This window comes from Mesoplodon bidens (genome assembly GCF_964165515.1).
Source record: "Mesoplodon bidens genome assembly, chromosome: 18".
NCBI classification, from domain to species: domain Eukaryota; kingdom Metazoa; phylum Chordata; class Mammalia; order Artiodactyla; family Ziphiidae; genus Mesoplodon; species Mesoplodon bidens.
This window is the reverse complement of record NC_138175.1, coordinates 14,709,375-14,734,504: the sequence shown is the minus strand read 5'-3', so window position 1 is coordinate 14,734,504 and position 25,130 is coordinate 14,709,375. Positions and strand designations below refer to the sequence as shown.

At 37.3% G+C, this 25,130-nt stretch overlaps 1 protein-coding gene across 1 annotated transcript in view; it reads left to right on the top strand.

The window, feature by feature from the left end:
* HYDIN (HYDIN axonemal central pair apparatus protein) overlaps positions 1-25,130 on the top strand; it is a 448,650-nt gene that overhangs the window by 130,032 nt on the left and 293,488 nt on the right. Inside the window, exons 9-10 of the mRNA XM_081216141.1 lie at positions 15,824-16,025; positions 23,105-23,288. Coding sequence (XP_081072267.1) covers positions 15,824-16,025; positions 23,105-23,288 — 386 coding nt within the window. The remainder of the gene's footprint in view (positions 1-15,823; positions 16,026-23,104; positions 23,289-25,130) is intronic.

Sequence of the window (25,130 nt, the reverse complement as noted above, 5' to 3'; positions counted from 1 at the left end):
GCAGGCCCTGGACTTTATGTCCTGTCCTAGGCACCCAATGCAGTAGTTAAAACAGAAGTTCAAGGGTTAACAAAATCCACTAGGGCAAAAGACAGCCTTGGCACTAGATTATTTCCTGGTATTCTTCACTTTGCTTTAATGTCCTTATTTTCCTATCAGGTTAGTGATCAGTTTTAAAGTAGTTTGAAAAATGTTTTATTGAGTATTTTAGTTATTTCAATCTCCAGTTTAATGTGCTACTTAAAGCTGCTTTTAATGTGTGTCTTTTTTCATATTATTCAGCAATACTTATGCAGCAGTTCATCCTTTCCCACTAGTTTGCAATCCTTTCTGTATATCACAAACACAGTATATCCCTGCATGTAGTTAGGTTTTATTTAATTTCTCTCAGCAGCAGTTTTCTGGGTATAAGTCTTGAACATTTTGATTAGATTTATTCCTATATATTCATTCATCTTTGAGGATCCTGTAAGTGATTCTTCTATTACTTTTTAAATTGAGGTATGATTTAGGTATAAGATGCACAGATCTTAAATGTACAGTTTGATTCATTTTGACAAATGTAAATACCTGTGTAACACATTCAAGATATAAAACGTCTGTCACCTCTCAAAGTTCCCTCATGCCCCTTTCCAGTCAATCCCTCCATCCGCCATCCCAGAGATTCTGATTTCTATCATCTTATATTAGTTTTGCTTGTTCTTGGAGTTCAGATAAATGTACTCATACAGTATATACTCTTTTGTGTCTGTTTTCTTTCATTCAACATAATGTTTTTCAAATTTATTTGTACTGTTGTGTGAATTGTGTTGGCAATTCCCTTTTTACGCCTGAGCAGTATTCCACTGTTTGGTTATACATAGTTTATCCATTCTTCTGTTAATGTAACTGAATTGTTTGATGTTTTGGGCTATTATGAATAAAGCTTTAATAACAATTATTGTACAAGTTGTGTGTGTGTGTGTGTGTGTACGTATGCGTTTATTTCTCTTGGGTAAATATTTGGGAGTAGAATTGCTGGATCATAGAGTAGTTATATGCTTAACTTTATAAGAAACTTCCAAAAAGTTTTCTAAAGTGGTTGAAGCATTTTACATTCTCGCCAGCAATGTTTAAGGGTTCCAGTTACTCCACATACTCACCAGCTCTTGGTCATGTAAGTGTTTTTTTTTTAAATTGAAGTATAATTGACTTACGATATTAATATTAGTTTCAGGTGTACAACATAGTGATTTGATATTTTTATGTATTGCAAAATGATCACCATGGTAAGTCATGTGACCGTCTGTCACCATACAAAGTTATTACAGTATTATTGACTATATTCACTATATTGTACATTAATCCCTGTGACATTGGCTTTTTTATTTTTATTTTTTAAATTAATTTTTATTGGAATATAGTTTGTTTACAATATTGTGTTAGTTCCTGCTATGTATAGTGAATCAACTATACGTATACATATGGTATATGTATACATATGCTATACGTATACATATATCCCCTCTTTTTTGGATTTCCTTCCCATTTAGGTCACCACAGAGCACTGAGTAGAGTTCCCTGTACTACGTAGTAGGTTCTCATTAGTTATCTATTTTATACATAGTAGTGTGTATATGTCAATCCCATTCTCCCAATTCATCCCCCCTGCCCCCCCGTATCCATACGTCTGTTCTCTACGTCTGTGTCTCTATATCTGTTTTGCAAATAAGTTCATCCGTATCGTTTTTCTGGATTCCACATATAAGCAATATTATACGATATTTGTTTTTCTCTTTCTGACTTACTTCACTCTGTATGACAGACTCTAGATCCATCCACATCTCTACAAATGACCCAATTTCATTCCTTTTTATGGCTGAGTAATAGTCCATTGTATATATATACCACATCTTTTTCCATTCATCTGTCAATGGACATTTAGTTTGCTTCCATGTCCTGGCTATTATAAATAGTGCTGCAATGAACATAGGGTGCATGTGTCTTTTTGAATTACGTTTTTTTCAGGGTATATGCCCAGTAGTGGGATTGCTGGGTCATATGGTAGTTTTAATTTTAGTTTTTTAAGGAACCTCCATACTGTTCTCCATAGTGGCTGTATCTATTTGCATTCCCACCAACTGTGTAGGAGGGTTCCCTTTTCTCCACACCCTCTCCAGCATTTATTGTTTGTAGATATTTTGATGATGGCCATTCTGAGCAGTGTGAGGTGATACCTTATTGTAGTTTTGATTTGCCTTTCTCTAATAATTAGTGATGTCGAGCATCTTTTCATGTGTTTGTTGGCCATCTGTATATCTTCTTTGGAGAAATGTCTATTTAGTTCTTCCACCCATTTTTTGATTGGGTTGTTTGTTTTTTTGATACTGAGCTGCATGAGCTGTGACATTGACTTTATAGCTGGAGGTTTGTACCTTTTAATCCTCTGTCCCTGTTTTGCCCATCTGTCCCCTCCCCTCTGGCAACCACCAGTTTGTTCTCTGTACCTTTGAGTCTATTTCTGTTTTGTTGTGTTTGTTCATTTGTTTTGTTTTAATTTGAGTCATTCTAGTGGAAGTGAAGTGGTATCTCTTCTGGTTTAAATTTGCATTTCCCTAATGACTTGTAATGTTGAGTAACTTTTCATGTGCTTCTTCTATTTTTATCTTCTACTCTCAGGTGTGTATTCAAGGTTTTTGCCCAATCTTTATTGGGTTATTTATCATTTTGTTATTGGCCTGTAGTTTTTGTATATTCTCCATACAAGTCTTTCAGAAATTATTATTGTTAATATTTTCTCACAATCGGTGAATTATCTTTCTAATTTCTTAACAGGGTCTTTTCATTAGCAAAGTAATTTAATTTTGATGAAATACAGTTTGTCATTTTTTTCTTTATAACTAGTGTGTTTTTTTCTAATTTTATTTTTTAAGTTTTTGTGAATATCAAAATATTGAATTATGTATGTTGATCATTTATCTACAGAGCTTGATAAATTTACTTATTAGCTCATGATTTATCTGTAGATGATATTGGATTTTGTTTATATACAATCAGTCATCTGCAAATAATCATAGTTTTCTTCTTTTTAAATTTTTAGCCTTTTGTTTCTTATTATTTCTTGCATAGGCTAGGCCTTCAGTACGGTGATCAATGGAAATGATGATAGTGAATGGACATCCTTTTCTTGTTCTCAGTCTCAGAGGGGAAGTGCTCAGTGTTTCATGAATTAGTATGATGACTTTAGTGGATAATCTTTATCAGATTAAGTGAATTCCCTTCTGTCTCTAGGTTTCTAAGACTTTCAATCTTGAATGTGTTTTGAATTTTATCAATTACTTCTGCTTTTGTTGAGATGATTATGTATTATTTCACTTTTATTCTTGTAATGCACAGATTGAATTTCAAATACTAAATCCCTGCTATATTCTGGGATAAATGTAAGTTTTAACCATTATCATTTTAATAAATCCCTGGGTTAGATTTTCTAATATTTTCTCTGAAAGTTTGGCATCCAAATTCATGAGAAAGATTGGCCTGCCTGTAATTTTGTTTTCATGAAATGCCTTTGTCTTTGGTCTGAAAAACAGATTGGTCTCATAAAACAAGTTGAGAATTATTCTCTTTTAAAACTCTCTCTGGAAAAATTTTTTTAAGATTCATGTTATTTCTTCCTTAAATGATTGAAAAATTCATTGTTCAAGCCATTCGGGTCTAGAGCCTCTTAAAAATGGATTCAGTTTCTTTAGTAGATATAGATCTACTGAGATGTTTCTATTTTTTCTTATGTAATTTTTGGTAAACTTTTTCAAAGAATTTTCCCATTTAATCTAAAATTTTAAATTTGCTGGCATAAAATTTGTTTATAATAACTATAATCTGTGTAATGTCTTTAGGACTTATAGTGATATCTCCTCTTTCATTATTGATATTGGTAATTTGTATCTTTTTATTTCTTGATCTGTATTGTTCGGGCTTTATTCAAAGAACCAACTCTTGATGATTTTCTCTGTTGTTCATTTCTTTTCAATATCATTGATTTCTACTCTTTATTATTTCATTCCTTCTACTTTCTGTAGGTTTAATTTGTTGTACTTTTTCTAAACCTTAGGAGAGATGCTTAGAGCACTGATTTTTAACCTTTCATCTTTTCTAATATATGCATTTAAGTCAATAAATTTTCCTCCAAACCTGACTGTATCTTCAGCCCATATGTTTTTATATGTTTCATTTACATTAATGCATAATTGACAGTATTTTAGAATTTCCATTTTTACTTCTTCTTTGATCCATGGGCTACTTAGCAGTGTGTTGCTTAGTATTTAAACATTTGGGAATTTTTCTAGTTTTCTTTTTGTTATTGATTTCCAGTTGAGTTCCACTAGTGACAGAAAACAAATTCTGTATGAATTCTATCTTTGAAAATAGTTGAGACTTACATTATAGCCAAGAATGTGTTCCATTTTGGTAAATGAGCCCTGTGTACTTGAAAAGAGTACAAGTTCCTCAAATATCAATTAGGTCAAGTTTGTTAATAATCATATTGTTCAGTCTGTATCTCTACTAATGTTTTTCTTCTTATTTTATTAGTTATTGGAAGATGTCATTAAAATCCACAACTATGATTGTGAATTTTCTATTTCTCTTTTTTGGTGATATCAGTTTTCATTTAATATGTTTTGAGGCTATGATGCTTGGTGTATATACATTTAGGTTTGTTATAACTTACTGTTGAATTAACTATTTTATCATTATGAAATGTTTCTCAATCATTTATAAGATTTCTGACATCAAAGACTGCTTGATCTGTTATTTGTTTAGTACAGCAGCTTTCTTCTGATTAGTGTGTACGTAGTATATTCTATTCATCCTTTTTCTTTCAACTTTTCGGTGTCCTCATATTTAAAGTGTGACACTTGGAAGTATCACCAGGTTGTTTTTTAATCCAGTCTGAGAATCTTTATCTTTTAGTAGTACTCTTCAGTCCTTTTATGTTGAATTCAATTTCTGATATATTTGAGTTTGAATCTTCTGTTTGACTGTGAAGTAACTGTTACCTTTATGGGAAAATTATTAGCTGAATTTCAACACAGGCCTTTGTGTTATTAGTGTTACTAGTGGATGAAAGTGAAAAAAATATGAGTGTTAATACAGTCAGTGATATATTTCTTCCATCTGGATCTCCATGTCTTTGTGAGGTATCATTTTTTGTTTATGTCAGCCCCTAAAATGAAGTATTGGAAAAATTTGTGGCCTTAGAATTACCTTTTTCAGATGATTATATCACAACATTTTAAACCAGGAGTTTAAAAAAGAATGAAGGTTAGTCAATGTTTTAGCTCTCACTAAAATAATTAATTGTTGGTAAATTGGTAAATATATCAAATAAATTATCTTTAAAATATTATCGTCATCCTTTTTTAATATTTTTGGTTGTATTTTTAATACAATTGACATGTGACTATTCTAGTATATGGGTATAATTTATAAACAAACAAGTTTATATATGTTGGGGGTATAATGTCAAAATATTTTACTTGGTTGAGTTTTGAGACCAACAGGCTTAGATTGCCCATGGATTAATAGAATCAAAACTTGAAAGAAGACTTCAGTGATAATCTAGTCCTTAGATTTGTTTGCATGTGTAAAACTGAAGCCCTAAGAAATTAAGTGGTTTGCCCATGACTCATATAACTAGTCAGAAGCACAGTTAGAACCCATGCTCAGGGACTTCCCTGGTGGCGCAGTGGTTAAGAATCTGCCTGCCAATGCAGGGGATATGGGTTTGATCCCTGGTTCAGGAAGATCCCACATGCCGTGGAGCAGCTAAGCCTGTGCGCCACAACTACTGAGCCTGTGCTCTAGAGCTGGTGTGCCACAACTACTGAAGCCCGCACACCTAGAGCCCGTGCTGTGCAACAAGAGAGGCCACTGCAATGAGAAGCCCGCACGCCACAATGAAGAGTAGTAGCCCCTGCTTGCCACAGCTAGAGAAAGCCCGTGCACAGCAACAAAGACCCAACGTAGCCAAAAAAATAAATTAAAAAAAAAAAATAAAGAACCCACACTCAGACTCTCAACTCACGTGTAGTGCTTTTTCCTCTATAGTGGATCATCTCCCTAATCTCTCGTATTACTACATGTGCATTTTTACTCCCTTAATCTGTTGACTTTGAAATGCAGCTACGTTCTCCCAGTGGCCCTCAATCTGGATTTTACTTTTATGGAAATATTTGGATTGACACCCATACTTACATTTATAGTCCTGTGCTAAAGGAAATGAGTATTTGTGTATTAAAATTTAATCATGCATGGAAAAGTTGATTTCCATACCCTGAGGTGCTGGTGTCACATTTGATTTATGAATAAAGTCATTTTCTAAAGATTGCAGATAGAGGTGAACTGTCTTGTAGCATTTTTCCTTACATGAAATGAACTGCTGATAAGGATATGCTTTCATCTTTATTGTTCCTTATCAATGACCAGGACCTATAACCTTTCATTAGTGAAAAACATTAATGACTACCTAAACCCAGTTAATCACAGAGCTTTTCCAAGCAGCCTTGACCATTGGCTTCTCATTTCACTAAATAAGCATCTTACTGAACTTTCTGCAGCTGTTTGAAGTATGAATTGATTTGAGGAGGGAAATTTAGCATCGGTTTTTCTTCATACTTCTTCAATGTTCCAGAAGGAGGAACATTGATACTCCTCAACAGGAAATACTCAATCACATTTCTAACAGTTGTGTTTATGCCCTTCCATTGCTGGTTCTCCACTGGATATCTTCTTGATTAAATGCAGCTGGGAGATTTTGCTTTCTTGACAACCGGAGTTTGAACCGGTGCTCTAGTAATTAAGGAGGTCAAGTGTAAATTTCACCAATATCTAATACTTTACTCATTAGCATTTTCCTAACCAGAACTCTCCCCTCCTTTTCTCCTGTGTATGCCCTTCTGTAGTAAAATCAAGCTTATTCAAGCAATCGATTTTACCCCAGGAATGATTTAGTTCCCTTTTTATTTATAGTCTAAAACTTTCAGAGAAAGAGCTGAAGTAACTTGGTACCTTTTACAAACGAATCCGTCCAGAAGAGATTAAGAATACAATTTCTCAAGGCTACATTGATAACAGTGAAACAAAACAAAAACCAAACTAAAACAAAATCAGAACGAGTAAATTAGTTCTATCATTTCATTAAAACTGAGAGGTGAAAATATTGACTATTAGGAGACAAATAAATGGTTTGTTGCTTAAGTTTTACACTTTTCAACCGGGTATTGAGGACCTTTATATAATCTAAGAGTTCAAGGAAAAACTAGTATTTAGAATAGGCTTTAAAAAAAGACATTCTTACTGAAATTTCAGTTACTTGAATGAGCACTAGAAGTAGGAGCATAGCAGTGTTTTTTCTTTAATACCAGGTGAAGTTGCTGTCACTTAGAGGTGACATTAACTACTGGTATAATTAGGAAATAGAGCTAATGTACTTATTCAGTATTTTTTTTTAAGTATTAGGTCTCTTACTGAAGGGGAGATATTTCAATTCAGGGACCAGAAGTTGGCAAATAGGCTCTTTTCCCCAAAGGTGTGATGATGTATTATTATTAAATATACAAGCCATCATAATATTAGTACTTCACAGAGCAGCTTTATGGTCAATTATATATTTTACTCTAATAAACTGTGAAGAAATTCTTTTTTTCCTCCTAAAGGCTAATAAACAAGTACCAAAATATAGTAATTGAGCATGATATGATATCTTGCAGATGAAACTGTTAAGTAATATGTATCTGAATATACCCATGCAAATTTACTTGTATGAGCTTTGTGTCAATTGTGCAATTATTACAATGAATTACAAACATGTACCATTATAATTACAAAATCTAGCAAAACATAGTTGTCGTAAAAGACCCAAATGTTTTTTAAATGGCTTTAGAGCCAATGCAAATATTCCTTGACCTAGTTTTCTTTTTTTTGTCTGTTATTCAACAGTTTAGGATAGGGAATGGCAGAAGTTAGGATATACTGATGGTCAGAGATTGTTTAGGGAGGTGGAATGTTTTCAAAAATTACATAACAAGTGAAGACTCTCAAATTATTAGGTGTTAGTACTTAAAGGGACATTAGAGCCCATCTCTGTAACTCCCTTCATTTTTTTTTTTTAAGTTGAGAAATTTTTATTTGTTTATTTATTAAAAAAATTTTTTTTTATTAGTTTCTGCTTTATAACAAAGTGAATCAGTCACACATATACATCTGTTCCCACATCCCTTCCCTCATGCATCTCCCTCCCTCCCACCCTCCCCATCCCACCCCTCCAGGCAGTCACAAAGCACCGAGCTGATCTGGCTGCCTCCCACTATCTATCCACCCTACGTTTGGTAGTGTATATATGTCCATGCCTCTCCCTCACTTTGTCACAGCTTAACTGAGGCCCAGAGGTTTAAATGACTATACACCAAAGTACAGGTCTTTGGCCCCCTCTGAGGCCAGCATGCTTTCTATAATCCTAGACTGCTTTCTGTGCAGATTAAGAATACCGATTTTGGCATTGCCACTGGTGTGCTGGCTAAGCCCAGTCAAGTTGCTTAATTTGTTTCCTGAACCCTTTAGAGAAGGAGCACTTCCAAAGAAGTTTGATTTAGCAATTCACTTGAGTGGTGAATTTGACCCTGCTGTGACCGGGAGATAAGAAACACTCTTTGCATCAACTTGCTAGTTCCCTAGAGAATCTATGGCTCTACTCATATATTTTATTTACTGTGTCCTCCTTTGTCTGAAAATAACTGAAACCACAGTATGAAATGTATTGTGTATATAGCTAGCTTCACATTTTCTGGGTAAAATTAGTTTTGTTCAGATTTGTTTTTGCTTGACTGATAGTAGCAAAACTTGCAAGAAGTAATGAGACCTTCCACAAAATGTGTCTTTACTAAAACATAATAAATGACTGTGGCTAACCTCATCTACAGGGACTGCAGAATTCAACCTCAGAAACTGAAAAGAAACTATAGTGGTAACTGGCACTTCAAGGGCACAGAAAATACTAATGATGAGGCACAGCAACTTCATCCATTCTCGCAGGCATAATACCCTTTCCATCCTGTCAGTCTAAATAGCGGGGGAGAGGGACCCTATTTAAGATTGTCTTCATGAAAGTGGGTGTGAAAAGCAAGTTCTTCAACAGCTATGGGGGAAGACAAGAGTTATTGCTTCCTTCACTTTGTGACCTGATGACTTTTGGAAGATAGTAGTGAAAAAATCAATATTAAATGGTTCTTGAAAAGAAGACAGTGGCTCTTGTTATATTTCTGGGAAGGAACGTTTTGCAGTGTGCAACTCAAATTGAAGACATTAGTCTCTCTGACCCCTAGATTTTTATGAAATAAGTAAGCCCTTGAATCCTTTTCCTTGATTAGTTTTTTAAACAATGAAATATTTCAAATACATGCAAAAGCACAGAAATAAGGTAATCAACAGCCATTGTATCTTAACACATCTCAACATTTTGCTATATACGTTTCTTTCCGATGTTTTATTTTTATGGATAATTAAATTGATTATAGATTTGGAGTCACTTTGTTATTCTTTCCTGATTTAACTCCCATGTACTAATCCTCAGGGGAGCTGTATTGGGTGCATTTTAATGCCATTCCTACATATTTACTTACCCATAAACAATACATACCATTGTCTTGAATAGTTTTAAACTTCACATAAATGGTATTATACTGTATATACCATTTCCCATCTTGAGTTTTTCATTCAACATTATGTTTTAAGGATTTTAACACGTGGATATATAGCTGTGATTCATTTTAACTAATGCGACACGCTCCAGCATGTGAAAATACTGTAATTTATCTATTCTCCTATTAAATATTAGGATGTTCCTAGTTTTTTGCAATTACAAACCATGCTGCAGTGAGTGTCTTTGTATATGTCCTGTGTAGCTGTGTGAGATTGTCCTTAGGAATAAAGAGCTAGAAGTGAAATGGCTGAGTTATAAGGCAAATGTATCTTGAGCTTTACTGGATACTAAATTGATTGGTCAAGTGGTTGTACCCATCTGTATTTCCATCAGTAGTATATGAACATTCTTGTTTTTCTGTGTGCTTGCCAGTATACTGCCAAAACAACATTGTCAAACGCTTTGATATTGGTTAATCTGATGGTTATGAAATGGTATTTTATTCTATTTTTATTTATTTCATTTCTCTCATTACTAGTGCTATCTAGCACCTTTACATGTTTTCTGGATGCCCTATAGTCCTTTTAACATTAAAGTTTTGGATGAGTAATGTAATCATATGGTCAAAAATTAAAGCAATATTTTAAAGGTATATATTGAAAGGTGCTATTTCCATCCTACCTCATTCACCTGACCCTTCTTTCATTTTATTGCTTTCTTGTATATCTTTCTAGTGCTTTTATACAAATAGATGCAAACGTGAATGTATATTCTTACTTTCCCACCTTACACAAAAATAACATACTATGTAAATTGTTCTAAACCTTGCTTTTTACACTTAATCATATATATTGGGGATCTTTCCATATTACTGGGTACTTTCTTACACCTGCACAGTATTCTGCTTCTAGGTGCAGCACAGATTATGTAAGCAGCCTTCTCTTGATGAGTGCTCTGGCCTTTTCCACTCTGTTGTTATTAAGAACAATGCTGTAATGAATACCCTTCATCGTGTTCTGACTTATCTATAGGATAAATTCCTAGAAGTGGGCCATAGGATAGTTTTATAATTTTGATAGATATTTTGATCTGTGCCACCAAATTCACTCCATGGACTGGGGAAGAATAGTACCATTTTGCAGTCCCACAGGGTGTATAAGAGTGCCTTCTCCCCACAGTCATGACTATAAATTATGATCTAAAACTTTTGTTTTACAGTCTGATGGGGGGAAACGGTATATAAATACATCTTTAGTTGTATTTCTTTTATTATGAGTTGATGCTCAAATTGAGCATCTTTTAATACATATAGGGGGCTTTTATATTTCTTTTTTTGCAACTCTATCCCATTCTTCTATTGGATTGTCTTACTGATTTCTAAGAGCTATTTATGTAAGGGTGATTTAGTCTCCTTGTCTAAGATATGAATTAAGTATTTTACCTAGTTTTCTTTTGTTTTTGCTTATGACTTTTTGTGCCATGCAGAATTTCTTTTTTCATTTTTATGTAATCAAATTTCTTAATTTTTTAGGAGGGATCTGGATTTTGAGCCACAGTTAGAAAACTTTCCCCCTGAAAGCAGTGAACAAGTTTTTCTGTGTACTCTTCTACTTTTGCAGTTTCATATTGAACATTTAAATATTTTATTCACTTGGCTTTATCTGATGTTAAATGTGAGGTATATTTTTCCATATGGTTACCAAGTTGTTCCAACAGCCATTTTTTAAACAACAAAGTTTCTCAATACACCAATGATTCAAGATGCTGCCTTTATAATATAATGAATTCCAATGTGTATTTGGGTCTTTTTTGACTTTTTATTCTATTCCATTGATCTGTCTCTTTATGCTGTCTTAATTACTTATACTATGTTTTAATTCTATCAGTTCCTATTTTATTGAGTTTTTAAATAAAAAATATATTTTGAATTTTGTCAAATTCCTTTTCAGCATCAATGGAGAAGATCATATAATTTTTCTTCTTAGATATATTCTATATCAGTAGGGTTTCTAATAGTGAGCCATCTTCACACTCCTGAAATAATGTCCACTTGATTGTGAAGTCTCATTCTTTTAATGTGCTCATGAATTATGATTGCTAATTTTTTATTTAGGATTTTACATTAATATCTGTAAGTGTAATCAGCCTATATCTTGGCCTAGTTATTTTATCTTTGTCAGGTTTTGATAACAATGTTATACTGAAAATACATATTGGAAATTAAAAAATAATCATGTTAGTTTACCAGTAGAATAGACAGAGCAGAAGACAGGATTAGTGAACCTGAAGACAGGTCAACAGGAAATACCCAAACTGAAGCACAGAGAGAAATAAAGAATGGGGGTGAGATGCGGTAGGGAGAAACAAAACAGAAAAAGCCATGTGGGACACAGTCAAAAGGTCAACATACATTTAATTTGAGTCTTAGAAGTAGGGTAAAGAATGGGGTAAAAAGATATTTAAGAGATAATGGCTGAGAATTTTCCAAAAATGATGAATGACATTAATCCATGGTTTAATGGATTAACAAATCCATCAATTAACAAATCCATTTAATTAAACAAAGCTCAGCAAACCCTTAGTGATACAAATACTGCTGAAAACCAAAGCAAAGGGAATATCATAAAAGTAGCTAGAGAAAGAAAGACACATTACCTTAAAAGGAACACTAATAATACTGATGGCAAACTTTTCAGCTGAAATTATGGAAGCCAGATGATAGTAAAATGGCATTATGCAAGTGCTGAAAAGAAAAAAGGCTAATTCAGAATCCTTTACCCATTGAAAATATCCTTTAAAAGTGAAGACAAAAACAAAGACATTTGTAGACCAAAAAAATGCTGAAAAACTATAGAATTCTTAGTTGGCATCGTTTTCCCCTTCATCATTTTGAAGAAGCCATCCTATTGTTTTTTTAGTTTCCATTATTTCAGTTGAAAAGTTAGCTGTAATCCTAACCATGGGTCCTCTGAAGATAATCTTTTTCCCTCTGGCTGCTTTTAGTATTTTCTCTTTGTCTTTGATTTTCTTTAGTTTCACTGCAATATATTTATGTATGAATTTCTTTTAATTTATCCCAGTTGATGTTCATTGCAATTTTTGAATTGTAAACTGATGTCGTTAATCAATCCTGGAAAACTCTTAACCATCATCTCTTGAAATACTGTCTTTGCTTCATTATCTCTTTCCTTTTCTTGTGAGCTTTCAGTTAAACACTTCTACACCTTCTCACTTAATCTGCCTCATCTTTTACCCATTCATTTTGCATTTCCATTTATTTTTTAATTCTTCATATTGCCTTTTGTATTTTCTGAGCCATTTCACTATTTTTTCAGAAAATTGATAACATCTTATTGAGTATATTCTTAGAGTTTTAAAAAATTTCAGTTGTTTTATTTTATTTCTATTAGAGCCTAGAGTGTAGCTCTTTTTCAGATTTTCTAGATCTTTTTAAAATTTCCTATTCCTTGGATAGAGCTTCAGGTTCATCCTTTGTTTCTTTAAACTACTAAGCATAGTTGGTTCTAGTATCTGATTCTTTGTGGGTCTGCTTCTGTTTTTCTTGTATATGCAGGCTCTAACATATGGAGTTTTGTTTCTTTGCATGCCTGATTATGTTTGGCTTTTTAAAAAAAAATGTTGAACAATTTGAAACTTTGGGTGCAGGTACCTTACTCCAAAGAGAAGTGGGTTCCTTCTTCCAGGTTTCTGAAGGCAAAACTAGTCCATGACCACCAAATTCAAGGCTCAAAGTTCTCTGAAAGACTTAGGTAATGCCAGCATAATATTTAACTCTGAACTAGGGCTAGTCTACTTCCCATTTACCCTCATTTTGAGGGCACAGTCCTTTGAGGAGCAGCTTATTGTGGGGACATCCTTTTTTTTGCCTTAACCTCCCCCTTTGGTTGGTAGGCTTAGGGCTTTGATTTCTATCTCTCTTGACCCCACAAGAATGATAGTTTCTTTGATGAATGATCAAAGAAGGATATAACACACACACGTGTGTGTGTGTATAAAATCAATTAATACATGAAAAAATGTTTAACATCATCTGTAATTAAGAATATGCAATTTAAAGCAGCAAGTTTTCGCTCATCAGACTGTTAAATTTAACTCATCAAAAAGCTTAAAAGTTGACAAGAGTGCATACCTTTATTTGGGAAGGAAGTACATGAAAATATTAACAATTCTTACCTCTAAAAAGCAGGCCTGGGATTGAGTGAAGGAGAGGAAGATGTTTTCTTTCCATGGTATATGCTCTTATAGTACTTAAAGTTTTTACTTCATGTACATATTTTTTAATAAAAATTTAAAATGCCTAGATACTTACTTTAAAATATATATATTTATTTATTTATTCGCTGCATTGGGTTTTCGTTGCTGGGCACGGGCTTTCTCTAGTTGCGGCAAGCGGGGGCTATTCTTCATTGTGGTGCGCAGGCTTCTCATTGCGGTGGCTTCTCTTGTTGCGGAGCACGGGCTCTAGGCATGCGGGCTTCAGTAGTTGTGGCACGTGGGCTCAGTAGTTGTGGCTCACAAGCTCTAGAGCTCAGGCTCAGTAGTTGTGGTGCATGGGCTTAGTTGCTCTGTGGCATGAGGGATCTTCCCAGACCAGGGCTTGAACCTGTGTCCTCTGCATTGGCAGGTGGATTCTTAACCACTGTGCCACCAGGGAAGTCCCGTAGATACTTACTTTTTTTTTTTTTTTTTTTTTTTTGCTGTACGCGGGCCTCTCACTGCTGTGGCCTCTCCCGTTGCGGAGCACAGGCTCCGGACACACAGGCTCCGCGGCCATGGCTCGCGGGCCCAGCCGCTGCGCGGCATGTGGGATCTTCCGGGATAGGGGCACGAACCCGTGTCCCCCGCATCGGCAGGCGGACTCTCAACCACTGCGCCACCAGGGAAGCCCAATACTTACTTTTTATTTAAACTTTGGGGAAGATTTTGCTGTGTTCAAAGTGATTGGGCCTAGAAAACATTTGTACTGTGTAAAGGGTTATCAATTTACTAAGTGGTGCTCAGTTCATGTAGTCATGAATATAGCAGAAATATTTGCTAAAAAATAAAGTCCAAGTGATTAGGCTTTCTGGTTCTGATTAAAATGGTAGCAGCACAGATCAACAGAACATTGATGATATTTAAGTATTTCCTTTTTCTACTTTGACGTCAGACTGAAGCACCTGCTGTGACATTGCAGAGATCAGATAGAATAGTTTGTAGCTTTGTGTCTTCTTGGAAGTCCCAGGGGCCTCATTTATATACCTAGAATCAAGGCAATTGGTGCATCCTGAATGAAGTCAAGGACTTAAATTACTATGCTGAATAATGGTGTTCTTAACATTAAAAAAATTAAAAATTTAAACATAACTTTTGTCTTTCTGTTTTTCTTTCTATGTAACCACTATCCAGAGATAGTGTTGTTTTGTTTTAATTGCTGTTGTTTAGGAATGTGGTTCCCTTTTTTTTCTTTGAGTTTAAACTGTCATTTATTATTATTTTTTTAACATCTTTTTTGGAGTATAATTGTTTTACAATGTTGTGGTAATTTCTGCTGTATAACAAAGTGAATCAGCTATATCTATGCATATATCCCTATATTCCCTCCCTCTAGCATCTCCCTCCCGCCCTCCCTAGGGATGTGGTTCCTTTTAAATATTCGGTTTTCTATTAATGAAGTTATTAATGCTTCCTTCCTGATCCCCTTTGTTTGGACTTAGATCCTCTCATGCTGAGCAGCTCTTCCCAGATGTACTGGGTGCAGTTAATTTAAGAAATCCAGTTCATGCTTGCAATAAAGATGAGGCTAATGGTTATAATTCTACAACTCAGGTGCCCTCTTGGTCAGGTTGTCGGATTTTAAACTACTACAAAGAAGAAAGAGACTGGTAGCACTCACCACAACAATTCATATTTTATGAATTTTTTACAATAACCAAGCAAGATAGTTATTCTCTATAACTGTACCAAACATAACATTTCAGGTTTCTGATCATGTCTGATCTCTAACTGATGCGGGGAGGTGGGGGGGTAGTATGAAATATCTAATGCTTGTGCTATATTCCCTAATGTCACCTTGGGGGAAAAATAGCCTAGTAGCATAGTTCTAGAATAAATCTCAAAGTGTATTTATACTTTGTTAATTTCTAGGTGAAAAAGTGTTTGTATCTCTGTATGGAGCTGCTATAGATGTGAATATAAGGCTGGACAAGAATTCCTTGATCCTTGAGAAAACTTACCTATCTCTGGCCAATCAGCGAACTCTAACTATTCACAACCGGAGTAACATCATTGCCCATTTCCAATGGAAGATATTTGCTACCCAGGAAGAAGAAGACCAAGAAAAGTATAGGTTTGTAAGAAAAATCACTATCTATACGCTATCTATATAATTTGGGGGAACATGAAACTTAGTTATGAAAATTCTGTGACTTCTGTGGTAAGTTTCTAACTCACTCAGTGTCCAATTTATTATAACCTGGGTCCAGTGTACAATGCTCGTTTTTCATTTAAAGAACTGGAGCTGAGCTGTGTGGAACACAGCCTTGTCCATCCTCAGTTAATCTTATCCCAGTTATAATTGACCAGTAGCTAAACTCCTGGATTTTAAAGACCAAATACATCATTCTTCACTATTCTCTCAAAACTAATCTACGTGTCTTTATTTCTGTTCATAACCCTAACTAGATCGATCACTTTTCATAGGGTTTCTAAAAATAATCTCTTTTGGATTGGGATCAATGTGGCCTTTTTTTTTTTTTTCTTCAGTGAAAAGGTACTTTCAGAAAATATGAAGAATGGGGGAAAAGAGGGCTTAGATATAATGGCTTTTATATTTTCCGTTTTAGTAGCATTTGCAATCCCTGCTAACCATATAATTTAATAGTGATTTCTTGTTGGTATCTTTAATCTACTGCTTTTTAAAATGATACTTCAGGCAGTGGAGAAAACTAATAAAATGGAAAACCAAACTGTTTTAATTAATCTCATCACTGTTAAATTTTGAATATTCCTTTTTACTGAATCTATCCTTGATTCCTTTAATTCCATTTGCAATTTTATCTCCTTCCATCCTCCCTGAATTAGCTCTTTTGCTGCTTTCATTGGAATTTATTTCAGCCTTTTTTATTTGTCTCTCCATTTTCATTAAAGATTAGCCCTGGGAAGCTTCAAAGCTTTGTTTAAAACCAAGTTAGTATGTGATAAAAATAAAAGTCTTAGGTCTAGGGAAACCAGGCAGAAATCCCCCAGTGTGCTGTCCCTAATTGAATCAGAAGGAGCTGTGACAGTGATAGGACACAGTGGACCAGAAGCTTTATCATTCTGACAATGAGCTTTAATCACCAGATTGCCACTGTGCCATCTTTAAAAAGTAATAAAAGAAAAGCCTTTCCTGCCTAAAAACTTCATTTTGCCTCATGGTATAGATACCAGTAGTTTAAAAAGGCAAGAGGAGACTACTCATCCATGGTTTCATCTGTCCTGATTCTTCAGCTGACACGTATGTACCAACAATCAGAATGGCCCAGGCATGTTTAAAGATAAGATAGGAGAGCAGGTACAAATAAAGAAACAGCAATAAAAGTAGTGTTTCAATATCCTACTTGTGCTGTGGGCATAATCTATTGGGGAGAATGAGTATATACTATCAGAGGGAAAGCCAGCTTTAATTTCAACTATGTCTTTGTGTTTGACCAAATGTATAGCACGTGAGTGATGCCATGTCTATGTCCAAAAAGTATTTATGGAAGTTAATTTCAACAGTGAAACTCAGGAAAAATTCAAACCAGTTGCTATCAGAAATGCTTAAGGTATAGAGAATATAATTTCAAACACACGTGGGTGGGCTTTCGCCCCCCCCACTTCACCTTCTCCAATACTCATGGCTCTATCTCTCATATTATCCTTGAGTCTTATTCTTCCTTTTCTCTTGCATTGTCTTTCTTTCACTGTCTCTCTTGCTCTTTCTATTAGTTCCCCTAGCAGTTTTTTTGTAGCAAGGGAACAATATTGAAGAGTACTTTCATAACCATAATTGGAAGCCCAATTTTATCATCTTGGATCATGCCTCTCCCTTAAACAATGAAGTTGAAGAGTGACTTCAGATGGCTAAAAAGAATACCTTGCTGTGTGTGGGTGACACACAGTGACATAACTCATGTTTCTGCAAACTGGATTGGTTGATCTAAGTGAAGAGTCTATTGAATATTCTGTCCCACCCCTCTCCCTACCCCTCTCTTAGGGCCAGATGCCTAATCTCTTATTTGACCAGGTGTGTCTTCTCTCCCGTGCCTCTCTTGTTTCTTGGTACATTCCCAAGCATGCCACAAGTTTCATATTATTAGCCATGGATTCTTGTCCTGGATGTAACCAGCCATGAAACGCCCATCCTTTCAGAAAGTAAAGCAAAGAAAGAGGTTTGCTCTTTACTGAACATTTGGTTCCTGTCTTTGGATAGCTGCCCCTTTGGTGGGTGGCTGTGCTCTTGCTGTGGGTGGAGGCCCTCTCCTCCTCCCTGTCACAAACCCTTAGGTTGTTTCTTAGGCTCACATCAGTGGCAGATAAAGCAGAATGTTCTTGGATAGCTTTCTTGTGGGCAGAGTTTTGCTCATCACTGAGAAGCAGCAGTGAGCTCTTTAGCTAATGGTATAAACTCTCTCTTGAGCTCCCCAGCAAGGCCAGTGCAGGAATCCCTGGAATAATCTTTTTTTGTGTGTGTGGTACGTGGGCCTCTCACTGCTGTGGCCTCTCCCGTTGCGGAGCACAGGATCCGGATGCGCAGGCTCAGCGGCCATGGCTCACAGGCCCAGCCGCTCCATGGCATGTGGGATCTTCCCGGACCGGGGCACGAACCTGTGTCCCCTGCATTGGCAGGCGGACTCTCAACCACTGCGCCACCAGGGAAGCCCCCCTGGAATAATCTTTTTAATGTTTGACTCTTCTGCTCCTAATGGTGAGCAACCTCTTCCTTTTCTCCTCTTCCTTCAGCAGCCTCTGTAGTTAACGTGTAGAACAAAAGGTCCACATTTGTCCTGAACTTGGAACAGAGATGATCTAAATGGGCTCATGTATACTTTGAGAGATTAAAGTTTCCCTTTGCAGCACCCAAATGACCTAAGATTTTAAAACTTCAGTGTATATTTTTAAGTGAGACTCAAGAGCCTGCCCACTGCTTTCCAGTTATAACAGGGCTTAAAACTCATCCCAAGGCATTCAGCTACAGGGGTTGCTCCATGGTGGTTTCAAGAATTCTTTTTTTTTTTTTTTTTTGCTGTATGCGGGCCTCTCACTGCTGTGGCCTCTCCCGTTGCGGAGCACAGGCTCCGGACGCGCAGGCCCAACGGCCATGGCTCACGGGCCCAGCCGCTCCGCGGCATGTGGGATCTTCCCGGACCGGGGCACGAACCCGTGTCCCCTGCATCGGCAGGCGGACTCTCAACCACTGCGCCACCAGGGAAGCCCAAGAATTCTAATTGCTTTAGTATTATGGATGTCCTCAAGACCCTATTCCAGCCATCATGGTTTCTTGTTCTCCAGCCTCTTGATGATGTTCCTGAGCAAAGACTTGGACGTCTCTTCTCCCAGTGGGGGAATTTCAGCCCTACTGAGCCCTATTCCTTTCTGGCAGTTTATAATTTCCATTCTAGGAAGGATGACTTCCTCTCTGCCTACCAAAACACGTTGGTACAAACCTTAGGACACATGTCCAGATTTGGGGACCTCAGGCTAATCTCAGGCTCCAGACTCTGACAATGAAGATGTTACTTACCCTAGGAAGAAGTTCTGGGCTTAAAATTTTTTTCAATTTTTTTTAAACCTTAGGAATCAGATATAAGAACCTTTAAAAATTATCTTCTAGGTCTCTCTTAGGAATCAGATATAAGAACCTTTAAAACTTATCTTTTAGGTCTCTCCTGATACTTTTCTGGGAGTTGCAGAAATTAATCTCTTCAAAAACTGGTGCTGAATTCTTTCCTCCTTACTTCTTCTGTCTTGGCCTGAGGGTTTATAAAACATCCTACAAGATTCTTTCATCCTCATTTTCATCACAGTTTATATAATATTCAGAGACTCGGCATGGGCATTTGAGGATTTCTGCTCCCTATTTCTCCATCAAGGTCATGGCCATTGTCTCAATAGCAACTGCTCTAATTCTAGATCTGCTCTGTGCAAGAACTGTAGAATCCTCAATCGAGCCCCCCCACAAAGTGATCAGTATGGATGTGTTCCAGAACATTCCAGTGTTGGAAATGACATGTTTCTCTAAATAAATCAGTTTTATTTGAGCTTTGAGCCTGCCACCCAGGCTCCAACTTAATCTCAGTTGTGGTTGGGGAGCCCTTCCCTTTCCTAATCATAAAAGAATCTGAAGACTTGAGTGGTACCTGATAAACAGGAAGAGGACCTCTAGGCCTCCTTTTATAACAGGCATCACAGAGTTGCTGTGTGTCCAGGGTCACACAGTCCATCTGAAGGTGGATGGCTCCATCCTTTCCTTGCCAGGTTTGGACGTGGGAGTATTTCTGCCAACCATGATGGCCAAGGTTCTTAGTTTTTAATCTCCTCAGCATCCAGTTATCACCTCTTGGGGGTGTTGTAAAGGAGCAGGGTGCAGGTCTCTAGGAACTCAAGATGAGGGGCAGTACTAGTTCAATGCTACTGTACTTGAGACACAAGTGTTCCCCATTGAGTATAGTCCATTAGCTGGACTGTAGTTGATGCCTGAAGGTGATGGGTATTCGGGCTAGCAGACCATTTGCAAAATGGGTTAAATCCATGGTTTTACTGAAAGAGAAGGTTGGTGTGATATTACACTCTCTGATGAGAGGTCTCTTGGTCTGTAAAACAGAATCACCTCTGAGTGTAAGAGACCATGAGTATCAGCACAACAAGATGGCAAAACAATAGACTGAGGTATATAGAAGTCCTTGTTGGAGTCAGCCCAGCTTAAGGTGGTATTACACATTCCCTTCTTAGACTCTCAGCCATGGCTCTAATTCTGCATAGAGGGCAAAGAGGATGACATCTGGTGTCCCCCCCACTGCCCCGTGCATTATACAGCTGTCACTGATTCAAGAGCCCCAACAGCGTGGGAGAAGAGCATCATTTGGGAATTTTTGTTTTGTCCTCTTTTGTTTTCTGGTGTAAGGGCTGAGTTAATCATACTCCTCAATTCATAGAGCATTATCATCCTTGGTCCACGTAAAGCATTTTATCCCCACCCCCCATTTCCATTAACCCCCCCTAAGTAAATGTAATGTATATGACTCCCATTATTTATTTAACCAATACTTCAATCCGTTACATCAAATTTACCCACTTTTTTTAGTATTATTGCTAGAACTTTGATGAACCTCTTTGTTGCTCTTTATTTACATCCATGATTGTTTTTTTTTGAGAATTTATTCCTAAGGAATAGATATCAATAAATTCCACTTACAGGAATACATGGTTTCCTTTCTTTTCTTTCTGTGGACTGAGCTGTCTTTAATTTGCCCTGCCCTGCCCAGCAATATAAAAGGACAGCTGCTCTGGTTACCTTGTACACTGCTTCCCATCTAGCAATAAAAAGGGAGCACAGAATGCTTTCTTCCTTGGGACCAGAACATACTGAACCTATTTCTTTGACTTCTTTATGCTATGTGACCAAAGGATCCTGAACACTAAAGTTATTTTAAAAAGAGTTATTTGACACTGCTGAGCATGTGGTTTGTGTGAAGTCATTTAGAAAATAGTTAGAGCTGGGACTGGAATTCAGTGACCCTAGCCTCTCAGTCAGTACTCACATTACTAAATAATTTATCTCTCACCACTGGTAATACCAGTAAAATGCTGGGAAAATGGTCATGTATCCTGGGAGGAGATGAAATTCAGTCTTCAAAGTTCAGGTGAAGTAACAGACACCAGGAGTAATGTGAGCATAGCCTGAGTAATGAGTAGAATGTCGGGAAGGCTGCTTTTCTGACTTATCACAAGGGATATGAAGATCTAGAAAGAGAGAGAAAAAAGGACATGTCTCCAGGTGTAGTCTGAGCATTTTATAAGCTTGACAGCTTGGTAATTGCCTGCGGTTGATACAGGGAGAAAACTGGCATTTACTGAACAATTGCTTTGTCCAAGGAACTACACCAGGTCCTTGATCACATTTAATTCTCAACATATCTTTATGATGGAGGAGCTCCTGTTCTTTCCATTTTATTGATGAAGGCACTGAGGCTTAGAGGATTTAAGTAACTCCTGAAGTCACAGAGTGAGTAAATAGATAGTAGAGTCAGTACCAAAACCTAGGCGTTGGGACTTCCCTGGTGGCGCAGTGGTTGAGAATCCACCTGCCAATGCAGGGGACATTGGTTTGAGCCCTGGTCCAGGAAGATCCCACATGCTGCGGAGCAGCTAAGCCCGTGTGCTACAACTACTGAGCCTGCGCTCTATAGCCCGCGAGCCACAACTCCTGAGCCCATGTGCCACAACTACTGAAGCCCATGCATCTAGAACCCATGCTCCAGAACAAGAGATGCCACTGCAATGAGAAGCCCGCACACTGCGACAAAGAGTAGCCCCTGCTCGCTGCAGCTAGAGAAAGCCCGCGCCCAGCAACGAAGACCCAATACAGCCAAAAATAAATAAATTAATTAAAAAACAAAAATAAAAAAAGCTCTAGGGGCTTCCCTGGTGGCGCAGTGGTTGAGAGTCTGCCTGCCAATGCGGGGGACACAGGTTCGAGCCCTGGTCTGGAAAGATCCCACATGCCGCGGAGCGACTAGCCCTGTGAGCCACAATTACTGAGCCTGCGCGTCTGGAGCCTGTGCTCCGCAACGAGAGGCCACGATAGTGAGAGGCCTGTGCACTGCGATGAGGAGTGGCCCCCACTTGCCACAACTAGAGAAAGCCCTCGCACAGAAACAAAGAGCCAACACAGCCATAAACAAATAAAAAAAATTAAAAAAAAACCTCATCAAATCGTATTCTTAAAAAAAAAAAGAAAAAGCTCTAGGCCTTGCTGGCTCCAGATTCTGTTCTCTAGGTAATAACAGCTAGGAAGGAGTTCAAGCTAAGCAAGTGTAGAAGAAATGAAATTGCACTTAAAGTGTGAGAGGCAGGGTATATGTTAAATATTGAAAAAGCAGCCTGGAAAACACAATTACCTAAAAGAAAATATTTGTCCAAATATACTAAGGGCTCAGGAGTAAACAAATGTGCATTGAGTAGGACAGGAAGCCTGGGAGCACTTCTTGAAGGAAGCGAGCTGAGGTTCTTGAGAGGTTAAAGTACAAGGTCACTCAGCTGGTATATTATAGATTCAGGGCAAGGAAGGACCACCCCAAGGTCATGGGTGGGACTGTTCCCAAGAGGATGGGCTGGTGGGGAGCCCTTTACAATGTTCTTCATGGGAGTATCAAAATGAATCTCATGCTTCTTGCTTTTTTTTAGGGTCTGTGATGATCTTATCAAAGAGGAAAAGAATGAGACCGATGGGTTTCTTGAGGAGTGCATTATTGATCCTTCACTCCAACAGCGTCTTTCCATTCTGTCTCGCACCTTTGAGAACCAGAGAAAGCTGGTTCAGGCAGATAGCATGCTCTTCTTGAATAACATTTTCAGTGTTGAGCCTCTGGTAAGCACATAAATACAGTCTGACCTTACAGTAAATGTAGTGGGGATGCAGGGCTTAATTTGATGGGATTACTCACTCTGAGATTGATGTGGTGAGTTCCAAGAGCATAAAGATTCCATCTGAGGAGCCTCATCGTCGTTATGAGACAGTGAATGAAGATTAATAGTAAGAACACTCAGAGGTTACATTTATAGGTCACACTTTATATGCACCAGTCACTGTTAAACACTTCATATATATTACATACTTTATCTTGTTTGTATATATATTATCAGTTGTAATCAGTCCCCCATTCTACAGATGAGGAATTTAAGACTTAGAGAAATTTGATAACTTACTCGAGCCCAAACGATTAGTGTCAGTAGTTAGAAATTTGTCCCTGATTAACCTCACTCTAGAGCAGGGTTTCTCATCCTCTGCGCTATTGACATTTGGGGCTGGATAATTCTTTGTCCTGTACATTGTAGCATATTTAATAGCAGCCCTGACTTTTACCCATCGGATGCTCGTTGTGATAACCCAAACTCTGTCCAGATGTCAGATGTCCTCTGGTGGGCAAAATCACTCGGGTTGAAAACTGCTTTGTCCTTAATTCACTCAATAAATACTTATTGAGTGCATGTTCTGTACCAGGCACTGCGTATGTACCAGGCATCGATGAACAAAACAGACATAGTCCTTGACCTCAATGTCTGTCTAGTGAGAGCTGAGCCAGAGTTAGAACAGGATCTGTCTGATTCCACAGACGAAACGTTTTTTTTAGGTGTACAACATAGTGATTTGATATTTTTATAGATTATACTCCATTTAAAGTTATTACAAAATAATGACTATTATCCCCTGTGCTATACAATATATCCTTGTTGCTTATCTTTTTTATACATAGTAGTTTGTATCTTTTAATTTCATAACCCTATCTCTCCTCTCCCCCTTCTCTCTTCCCATTGGTATACACTAGTTTGTTTTCTATATCTATGAGTCTGTTTTGCTGTTTACATTTGTTTGTTTTATCTTTTAGATGATAACAGATAGTATTTGTCTTTCTCCATCTGACCTATTTCACTAAGCATAATGCTCTTTAGGTCCATACACTTGTTGCACATGGCTGAATTTCATTCTTTTTTATGGCAAAGTAATATCTCAATGTGTGTGTGTGTGTGTGTGTGTGTGTGTGTATCACATCTTCTTTATCTGTTCATCTATTGATGGACATTTAGGTTGCTTCCATATCTTGGCTATTGTAAATAATGCTGCTTTGAATATTGAGGCGCAAGTATCTTTTCGAATTAGTGTTTTCCTTTTTTTCGGATTATGTACCCAGGAGTGGAATTGCTGGATCATACAGTAGTTCTATTTTTAGTGTTCTGAGGAACCTCCATACTGTTTTCCATAGTGGCAGCTTCAATTTATATTTCCACCAATAATGTACAAGGGTTTCCTTTTCTCCACATCCTCTCTAACATTTGTAATATGTAGGCTTTGTGATGATAGCCATTCTGACAGGTGTGAGGTGATATCTCATTGTTTCTTTATTTTTTGATTTGCATTTCTCTAATAATTAGTGATGATGAGCATCTTTTCATGTGCCTGTTAGCCATCTGTATGTCTTCCTTGGAAAAATGTCTGTTCAGGTCTTCTGCCCATTTGTGTGTGTGTGTGTGTGATACGCGGGCCTCTCACTGTTGTGGCCTCTCCCGTTGTGGAGCACAGGCTCCAGACATGCAGGCCCAGCGGCCACGGCTCACTGGCCTAGCTGCTCCGCGGCATGTGGGGTCTTCCTGAACCGGGGCACAAACCTGTGTCCCCTGCATCGGCAGGTGGACTCTCAACCACTGTGCCACC